The sequence below is a fragment of the Helianthus annuus genome, chromosome 6 (genome assembly GCF_002127325.2).
Source record: "Helianthus annuus cultivar XRQ/B chromosome 6, HanXRQr2.0-SUNRISE, whole genome shotgun sequence".
NCBI lineage: Eukaryota > Viridiplantae > Streptophyta > Magnoliopsida > Asterales > Asteraceae > Helianthus > Helianthus annuus.
In genome coordinates this window covers 15,525,766-15,535,964 of record NC_035438.2, presented here as the reverse complement: position 1 = coordinate 15,535,964, position 10,199 = coordinate 15,525,766, and the positions used below count along the sequence as shown (strand labels likewise).

Here is a 10,199-nt window from a genome sequence, read left to right as displayed (position 1 = left end):
CCATCAAGACGGTGATAAGAATCTAGAGATGTGATATTTGATGATGAAGGTTTCTCATAAGTTCTCTATATCATGGTATTGGGTTTAACATTATTGTCATTTTTTTAGAAAACATAAAAAATCACAAGGTTTTGAAAACATTATTGTCATTTTTTTAGGAAGATAAGGGGTTGTTTGCCTGAGCTTTTCTAAACAGCTTATTTGCTTTTCTGAAAAGCAAATAAGTCAATAAGCTGTTTTGAAAAGCTTTAAAATGGAGCTTTTCAAAACAGCTTATTGACTTATTTGCTTTTCAGAAAAGCAAATAAGCAAATAAACTGTTTAGAAAAGCTCAGCCAAACAGCCCCTAGCTACCCATCTTATGATTCTCATGATCTCACTCACATATGTTATGAGGCCATAAATAACCCAGTATTGTAATATGCAGTACTGTTTGACTACAAAAGTCAAACAATATCCCTCTTTGGAGTTCAACAACTTTGTGCATCCTAGCAAAGCAATACAAATGGACCGTATCCTTGTTCTGATCAAAAGCCCTAAATACAATCAAAGTTACATCAATCGAAAACAGTATCCCTCTTTTACATCAATCAACTCGTATCCTCGTTCTGATCAAAAGCCCTAAAACATTGGTTTGTAATTCGGAAAAAAACTTAAATCCGTTAAGCTATTTTAAGGCGGACTATTTTACGAAAAAAAAATTGACCAATTCAGATTATTATCGGCCAATAACTGACTTGGAATTATTACCGGCCAAATTGAGTTAGGTGGGATTATTTTTTTCCAATTTGCCTTAAAACTAATGCAAATATTAAATGAAGTAAAATGAAATATTCATGTTGGTTGAAACTTCTTCTTTTTTCTTTTTGTTTGAACCCTCCACTATGTGTTTATATATGTATGTCACAGTATGTTTATATGTATATGGGGTGTGGTTCCTGTAAAAGGGACCTTTTTCGTGAGAAGTGTGAGATGACATAAGAATTGACATGTAAGCATCATGTTTTGGACTTAGGCATGATGTTTTGGGTTGTTATGGCAAGAAAAACACTAAACATAACAATTTAAAACACAATGCAACGTATTATGGGCGTGAAATTTAAAACACAACTAAAACACACTATTTAACACTTAAAACACACTACTTAACGTTCTTGACATGGTGTTTTAAGTTTTAAGTCAAGAATTCTTTGCATTGTGTTTTAAATTGTTATGTTTGGTGTTCTTCTAGCCATAACAACCCAAAACATCATACCTAAGTCCAAAACATGATGCCTAAATGTTAATTCCTATACCTTCTCACACTTCTCACGAAAAATGTCATTTTTACAGGATCCTGAGACTATGTATATGTATACTAATAAAAAAATAATAATTCGAGCCGAACCGATCCGATCCGAGCGGACATTTGCTCATGCTTGACTCGTTTATAAACCGAATCGAGCAGAGCGGCTCATTTACAACCGATCCTCAAATCAAACAAGTATTTTCCAATCAATTTCCAAACGAGCGTCAAGCAAGCGATGAACAGCGAGCGGTTTTAACCGCCTTAAATATATATAACTTGAAGGGTAGTGGCAAGATGGTAAAAAAATAATGTTTCAAAACAAAAAATGCTAGCCCTAGGGCCGACAATTTTACACGAATACACGAATACACGACACGAACCTACACGAAGTTAACAGGTATCGTGTATGGCCTTAACAGGTATCGTGTACCAAACAGGTAGACACGATATTACCTGTTAATTTTCGTGTATAAACAGGTTAAATACCTGTTTACCTGTTAATACCCGTTAGTACACGATACGAAATTAAATTAAATAAAACTCATCAGTCATGTGCTTGTGGGTTCCTTAATTCCTTTCTATTTTCATTTCTCATTCAATTAAAAAAAAAAAAAAACCCTAAACTCCCTCTGTAACTCTCAGATAGCATGTCGTGTTCGTGTTTTTGTTCGTGTTAACAGGTATTAACAGGTAATTTTCGTGTATAACAGTCGAATAGTCATGTTAACAGGTATTAACAGGTAATTTTCGTGTATATCGTGTCGTGTTCGTGTTCGTGTTTGAAAAAAAGGACACGATAAGTTATCGTGCCGTGTTCGTGTATCGGATTTCGTGTATCGTGTCTTATCGTGTACGGGTGTACACGATATGCCAGCCCTAGCTAGCCCTTTAGGATAATGAGATCTGAAAATACAAAACCTCTTCCTATTGTACATTGTGCATCTCATATTGTACTTTTCTCTGTCCTCTGAAAAAATCAGATTGTAAAAGAGGCAAGGAAAAGCCCTCATCTTTAAACCCACAGTAGGCAGGGGTTCGGTATTCTGAAATGGTGGCTTTGAGGTCGGATTCTTGAAACCTCAAGCGTTCCTCTGTCTCAAAAATGGCATCTTTACCTTCGTTTACTCAATTCTGTTCTTTGCCCAGGTTCTGTATCTCTCTATCTCTCTCTCTATACAATATATATGTATACACACACACACACACTCACAATTACATGTACATATCTGTAATTACCAACATATACATATGTTATTTTGTAACAGTTTTTGTCATATAAGTTGAATTGCCAGTGTATTGCATATTTGAGTATGAAATTTTGAAAATTGAGTTATGTGTTTTGCTAAACTTGATTATTAGGTGGTATGAGAAAGAAAGAATGGATAAGGATATGATTTGGGGCAAAAAGATTGTAGCTTTATTATATGTTCTTTAAAGTTCTCTTCACTTGCAGCATTTTATCCTAAAAAATTGTATTAAATGTTTAAAACAATCTTTGAAAATGTAATTTGAAAGTTGAAACTGTGGTTGTCATCTATTGTTCTTGATTTGAAATCAGAAACAAACAAGATTCAGTTTTTGAAAATGTGCAGCAATCTTTATGGAAAATATTACAAAGGACAGAAAAATGTTTCTGTTAAGTTTAACTGTTTCATATAAATTTGAGGGTACACAAGATCCACTGGATTCTTACAATTCGTTTTTTTTATGTATAGGTGGCAGTCGAATTTGCCTTCTTTGTGTTTTATAAACTGTGTACAATTTTCCCAAGTTATTAGACCGCATAGTAGATTTGTCGTTACAGCCGTTCCTAGAAAAAAACAGCCGGAAAAGACATCTGATGGTGAAGAAGATGACTCGGAAAAGAAAACAACGCGTAAACGAGCTCCGTCTAGAAGAAGGAAAAAAGCAGAATTGGATGTTACAGAGGAGACCCCGGTGTTAGAGAATAATATTAGTAACATGGATGGTGAAAGTGAAACAGCTTTGACTTCTGAGTCAGCAAAGCCCGAAAAACCTCCAAGAAGAACTCGGAAAAAAGGTTAGTTCTTTTATGAAAAATGTGAAAGTATGTTGCTATTCTGTGTGATTAACCCTATAGAAGTTGCAAAATGTTTTGTTTTTTAACACGCGTTCTCCTTTTTTCTAGAAACTGTAGTTGCCTCTACATCAAGCAACTTAAATGAAGAACCGGAGAAAAAGGTGACAAGGCGGAGGCGTACCAAGAAAACGGTAGAAGATACCGTAAATGAAGCTAGTGAAACCGAGCTTAGTGAAACTGAAGATGAGACCGATAACGAAAGAGATGTAGAATTTGATGCAAGTGGTGGAGAAGATATTAGCTTTACATACGCATGGCCTCCTTTGATATGTTGCTTTGGACCGATTCAACACGCGTTTGTGCCATCAGGAAGGCGGGCCAATAGACTTATCGACCACGAATCACACGAACGTATGAAGGATGCGTTGTGGGCCCCAGAGAAGTTTGTTCGGGCACCGGGAGGTTGTGCGGCCAATGTTGCTTTGTGTCTTGCTAGATTTGGGAGTAACGCAGCGGTTATGGGTAAAATCGGGGATGATGATTTTGGACAAGCGATGTTGTATTATTTGAATGAGAGTCGAGTGCAAACTCGGTCGGTTCGGATTGATCCGAAACGGACAACTGCGGTGTCACGGATGAAAATGAGCAAAAGGGGTGCGTTAAGAATGACATGTGTCGGCCCGTGTGCTGAGGATGCACTTAGGAAAACAGAAATTAACATCGATGTGCTCAAAGAGGTGAGAAATTTGAACTTTAAGAATTGTGAATTTCAATCTTTTACCGGACCCAAAACCATACAAAACCATCGTTTTGTTTGATTCGATCAAATATTTGTTGTGCAGGCAAAGATGTTTTACTTCAATTCATTTTCTCTGCTTGACCGTAAAACGAAAACAAGTGCGTTACAAGCCATCAAGATCTCAAAGCAGTTCGGAGGGCTTATCTTTTTCGATCTCAATCTACCTTTACCACTGTGGCATTCTGTAGAAGAAACTCGGTCCGTTATTCAAGAGGCTTTGGAACTTGCGGATATAATCGAGGTTACAAAACAAGAACTTGAATTCCTGTGTGGGATCGAGGTGTCTGAGAGATTTGACACCAAAGACAACGATAGGTCCAAATTCGTTCACTACAGCCCCGACATTATTTCTCCGATTTTACATGATAATCTTCAAGTTCTGTTTGTCACAAACGGGACTTCTAAGGTTCATTACTACACTAAGGACCACAACGGGTCGGTTCTTGGAATGGAGGACCCGCCCATCACTCCGTTCACTTCGGATATGTCTGCAGCCGGAGATGGACTTGTTGCAGGTAAACATAATTGATGGGTCATCTTAAGGTTACAAGTAGGGGGTACTCATAATTTTGAGTAAAATACCATTTTCGTCCATGAGGTTTGGCCAGTTTTGCGACTTTTGTCCAAAGGTTTGTTTTTCCGCATTTGGATCCAAAAGGTTTGAAATCTTGCCATTTTCATCCAGCTTGTTAGCTCCATCCATTTTTCTCTGCTAAGTCAGGGCTATTTCTGTCTTTTTTGTTAACTTAAAGGCAATTCGGTTTCTTTTCACTTTATGTACAAGCATTTAGCATAACGTACAAGTATTCCAAATACCCTTGCTAAACAAAAAACAAAACCTAGGTAAATAGACGAAAATACCCCTAAATTAACGGATAAAAATGGATGTAGTTAACGAGCCGGATGAAAATGGCAAGGTTTCAAACCTTTTGGATCCAGATGCGGAAAAACAAACCTTTGGACGAAAGTCGCAAAACTGGCCAAACCTCAGGGACAAAAATGGCATTTTACTCCATAATTTTCTTTAAAAAAAATCTCACACTTTTTATATAAAAATCCAACAAATTCTAGTGACTGGGGGTCAGCGGACCCTCTGGTGCGTGTGTGTTGATTTGAGTTCTAATGTCGTTTTTGAAATGATGGATACAGGGCTCGTGAGTAAATTGATAGTTCAGCCACACCTGATGACCGATAAAGAGTATTTGATCCATAGCATAGACTATGCTATTAACCGCGGGGTAACAGAGCAATGGCTGCAGGCTCGAACACGCGGCTACCCGCCTAAACCGGGCATGGAAGATGACCTCTTTTTCCCTGACCCAAACGGTCTCAGAACCATAACGGAAAAAGCCTTCCGGACGCTCTTCCCCGTAAGTTCATCTTTCTTTTCCGTTCACATCATCTAAAGTTACCAACTTGTTCTTCTTGTTGAATTCACAGGTGAATGATGACGATGATTCAGAAGAGTTGGGTGTTACAGTGAACAGACATGATGATGATTCGGAAGAAGAAGATGGTGATAACGCGGATAGACACAACGACTATGATTCGGAGGATGTAAGTGACATGGAGTTGGACGATGAGGAACCCGTTCGCAAAGTAAATCAGTCGATTCGTGCGTAAGTATGATGGTTTCCGGTTTCTGTTTCTTTGACTCGGACCAGATGCAATTTTGTAGTTCCGTCGATGTGTTTGGAGTTGTTATGAGGTTGTTTGATTCGGTTTCGAAATCTGTAATGTTAAAAGATGACCTGAGTATAGCATGTTTGTCATTACTATTCTTTAGTATGAATTTGCTCTATTGTATTATTGCTGTCACCAAGAAAAAAAAATGAAACTGTTTTTCAAATGTTTTAGGTTTTGTTTACGGGTGTTGTCAAGGCTCACCCAGGCGCGCGCCTAGGTCCACTTTTCAGGCTCATCCCAGCCTTCTCGCTTCGCTTAAAAAGCCCCACTTTCAGGTCCTTGGGCGCACTTTCAGGCCAAATTCCAATGAAATTCTAGTAAAAAATCGTTTGAACAGGTTTAAACTTGTTTGAAACAATTATAAGAACCCTAAACAAGCCTGGAAAGTTGGAAACAACCTAAAACAACTTAAACTAGCCCTAAAGAAGCTTAAAACATGTCTAAAATCCCTAAAAGTTGTATTTTTATAGTAAACGACTCGCCTAAAAAGTTTTCGCTTTTTAAGCGCCTTGCATTGAGGCCCAAGGGTCACCATTTACGTCTTGAGTGTGCCTTGCGCCTTTGACAACTATGGTTCTAACCTTATGTATTTGTTTAAATTTGATAACTGTGTGTTACATACTTTCTATTGAACCACAATGAAGGTTAAGATTTAAAAGAAATCTATAAATTTTCTTTGAACGGCGGCATTTTTATTAAGAAATAAAAAAGAAACAAGGGGCCAACAAGAAGCTGGGAATCCTGAAACAAAACAAAAAAAGTTACATAATCATGTCTCTCACATTAAAGTCACACCAACACTCCTGCTTAAGGTTCTTTATCGGCCAAATGAAATTTATAATTGAAATTTATAATTGTGATAGTTACAGGTTACTTTATTTCATTTCATGTTTGTGACATTATTTTGTAACATAACCATGTTACAAATTTGGTTCTAATTTTCCAATCATAATTAGGCCACCCGTAGTGGGGCTTGATATCATGGGAGAACGGAGCATGGCGCCCCATAGCGCCGCCAAACACCGATATGGCGGGCGCTATGGGTGGTTGAATTCCGGTCCTCGCGAAGAGCATAACGGCGTGACCCATGGTTATATGCCTCTAACCTTCATCTCCCTTTCAACATTCTTGTTACCTGAAAGTCAGGTGCCAATGTAACTGGAAGGAAAAAAATTGCAAATAATCACTTAAAATTGCCTTGATTGTTTTACATCAAATGTTAATTGGATGAAAAATATGTTACCTCAATCGAAAAGGTATGAGTAGATTTTAGTATGTTACATTGCATTTAGATGGACTTTTGGTATGTGTAAATAGAGGGGGTTCATTATAACTAGTTTAATGCCCGTCCGGTGGACGGGTATTTTAATGTTTTAACGACAGAAGCATGCATTATGACTCTCAACCCATTCCCCTTTTAACTAATTTTTTATAACACCCATTTGAAATAAAACGCAACCCTAATTGACCCGTTTGAAGTAAAACGCAACCCGAATTGACCCGTTTGAAATAGAACACAACCCAAAGTGACCCGTTTAAAATAAAATATAACCAAAATTTATTCTTGTCATTAATAGACTCCATTTAATATGTTTATGTTTATATGCAATTAGCAAGTACTTACTGTGCTTAGTTTCCTGTTATACAAATTATTGAGATTTTAATAATTAGCAAATACTCCACCTAGTTAAGAAAAAGGAAGATTAATTTAGACGATGTGCAATGTGTTTTGTGCGGCGAACACGACGAAACGGCGAATCACATCTTCACGGGATGCGCTATAGCGGCGGGGGTTTGGCATGCGATATCTCAATGGTGTGGTATTCCTCAAATTTATGCGTTCAACGTAAAGGATTTATTGGAATTGTACAAGTCGATGAAATTGTCATCTACAAAGAAGGAGGTGTTCTGAGGTATTGTGATAACAGTGTGTTGGAGAATATGGAAGGCTAGGAATGAGTCCATTTTTGAAGATAAGAAGAGTAATGTGCCGGAGATAGTCGCGGACTCAAAGACGTTGGGATTTTTATGGTATAAATATAGGAAAAAAGGTGTGTGTATAGAATGGAGGGATTGGTGTAGTTTTAACATTATGTAATTGGGTTTCGAGTGCTTTATTCCTACCTTGGGAATGAAGTAGCTCTTGGTGTTTTTTATAAAGTTCAACTTTCAAAAAAAAAGCAAATACTCCACCTTTTCCACAAAAAAGACACCAGCTACTAAAAATCAAAATATATGGTAACCCAAAAAAACTTATATAAAACAGAACCAACCTCGTATAAAAGCGAAAATGTATTCCATACTTACACAGCTACCTCTTGTTGCACAAAATATATGCAGTGACTACTTTTACACTTCTTCTGAGTAAATATTTAAATAAAAGTTGGAACTACCTTCACTAAAATCATGACATTGCCTAATGGTGGATCAACGATGACGACGGGGGTAGCCCAAGGATAAACAAAATGATTAATATGCAAAGAGCTTAAAAGGTTGAAAGGTTCATCGGATGAAAAGCTGTAAAATGAGGAAATCGAGAAACAGTAATCAGTCATGTCTAGAGACTCGTCCCACCAACTCATGCTCACCAACTCACAAAGTCAGAGCAGGTCTGCACAGGCACACTCTATTAACCAGGGGTCCAAAGCCTTCAACCCCAAAAGGGGAAACCCTCCATTGCAAACAGGTGTCACTAGTCTTGTTTATGCCATTTCAGGAGATGTCTTCCCCTATAAGAAGACAACTCATGTTCACTTCCAAGACATTCCAAAAAGGCAAAGATTCCTTAATCTCTAGTCATTCAAAGAGTTCTTTGTCACTTCCAAACAACTCTTCATCACTTTCATTCTATTTGCTTTCTTTTCTGGATCCGAGCTGGCCTCGGAGAAGGAACCTCAAAGCAAATATCAAGTACATACTAGTGAACCTCCTTCCACGTTTTGCAAACGTGGAGGGACCCCGCGACCTGCGTTAGGCAAAACTGAACCCTTCAGCCTTTTTGCCTAACCAGCTTAGCTACCATCCTTGGTCCCGTGTTTGTTGCATCAACAAGTTGGCGCCCACCATGGGGCTACGCCGCTGTTTCTCCTCAAAAGAGACCTGGTAAGTGTAGCTCCTTTCACTCAAAACCACCATGTCAGAAAGTGGATCTCCGGGAGAGGTAAACCAGATCCCTAACACCTCTACCCCGGGAAGTGGTCAAGCTCACACAACAATAACAACGCCTTTTTCAACTCCGGGGAGCACACCCGAGTTCCTTACCTTCAACACACCAACCCCATCTAGATCTGGAGCTCCGTCTCCCAACGTTGGTGTGTCAGACACTCCGGCACGTGTTGAACTTACCCCCGAGGGGGTCGCTAATAACTTCCTTGAGCTAAGATCTCTTCTTAACCAACATGTGAACAGAGAAAGGGAAAAAGGGGTAAGGATTTGTCTAGATTACGACGAACCTGAGCCAACGTTGTCTCCTGGGCCACCTCTACCACCCTTTGTTACAAGAGGTGAGGCTGGTCCCAGCAACCCTTCAAACCCTCACCCTTATCTATCCACTGTGACAAACCCCACCGTTCATCCTATTCTCTCTTCCCAACCAACTGCTAGTGGTACTCCTCTGGGACACGAGTTAACACTCGACCAACTCCTACAGTCCCCGGTGACCAGTTGTCCCACTTCTCTAACTACCACATGGGAGCAAGCCCTGTCCGTGCTCCCTTTAGCACGAAGTGCTGTTGCTAGCACCCCCCCTCGGGGTAAGTTGCTCAGTTGGTCCGGGAAGCCTTCAAGGTTTCAATTTCATACCCAACATGATGTCTCAGATGATGGCCAACTTCCCCTGGCAACACTTCATCAACCAAGTGCTTGCCACCCAGGGAAACCATGGCAATAACAACAACGTAGGTACGAGACCTGAAGAAGACTTGGCTAAACCTTACAAGCCAAGTAACCTTTCATGCTTTTCAAGACAGATAGCTGATTATGATTTTCAGTCTAAAATCAAAATGCCAGCTCACATCAGAACGTATGATGGGACTGAAGATCCCGAAGATCATCTTCAGATCTTCACTGGTGCTGCTCGAATAGAAAAATGGACAAATGCCGAATGCTGCCTAATGTTCATGCAGACTCTCATCGGGTCCGCTAGAATCTGGTTCAACGACCTACCAGCTCAAAGCATTCGAAGCTTCGATGATCTCAGCAGAGGTTTTCTTGCAAACTTCTCCCAACAAAGGAGGTACGTTAAAGATGCAACAGTAATCTTCCAGATAAAACAACGCGATGATGAAAGCCTACGGGCATTCATTGAACGATACAAGAAAGAAGGGCTAACCTATGTGTGTTAGGACCTCTTTTTCCAAAATAATAGTTTACTTATATAAACAAGA

At 39.1% G+C, this 10,199-nt stretch overlaps 1 protein-coding gene across 1 annotated transcript; it reads left to right on the top strand.

The window, feature by feature from the left end:
• The first annotated feature begins 2,281 nt into the window (after positions 1–2,281).
• LOC110864815 (fructokinase-like 2, chloroplastic) lies at positions 2,282–5,937 on the top strand. Its single transcript, XM_022113970.2, has 6 exons — positions 2,282–2,434; positions 3,004–3,329; positions 3,438–4,066; positions 4,172–4,643; positions 5,278–5,498; positions 5,569–5,937. Exons 1-6 carry the CDS (start codon positions 2,391–2,393, stop codon positions 5,749–5,751), a joined length of 1,875 nt encoding a protein of 624 aa, XP_021969662.1. The 5' UTR covers positions 2,282–2,390; the 3' UTR covers positions 5,752–5,937.
• Positions 5,938–10,199: the final 4,262 nt, after the last annotated feature.

Bases quoted from the DNA above. Each gene is read 5' to 3' on its own strand.
- LOC110864815 (XM_022113970.2), top strand. From the start codon at position 2,391: ATGGCATCTTTACCTTCGTTTACTCAATTCTGTTCTTTGCCCAG. The intron at 4,067-4,171 runs GTGAGAAATTTG...TTTGTTGTGCAG, and splicing joins ACATCGATGTGCTCAAAGAG to GCAAAGATGTTTTACTTCAA. The intron at 4,644-5,277 runs GTAAACATAATT...TGATGGATACAG, and splicing joins CGGAGATGGACTTGTTGCAG to GGCTCGTGAGTAAATTGATA.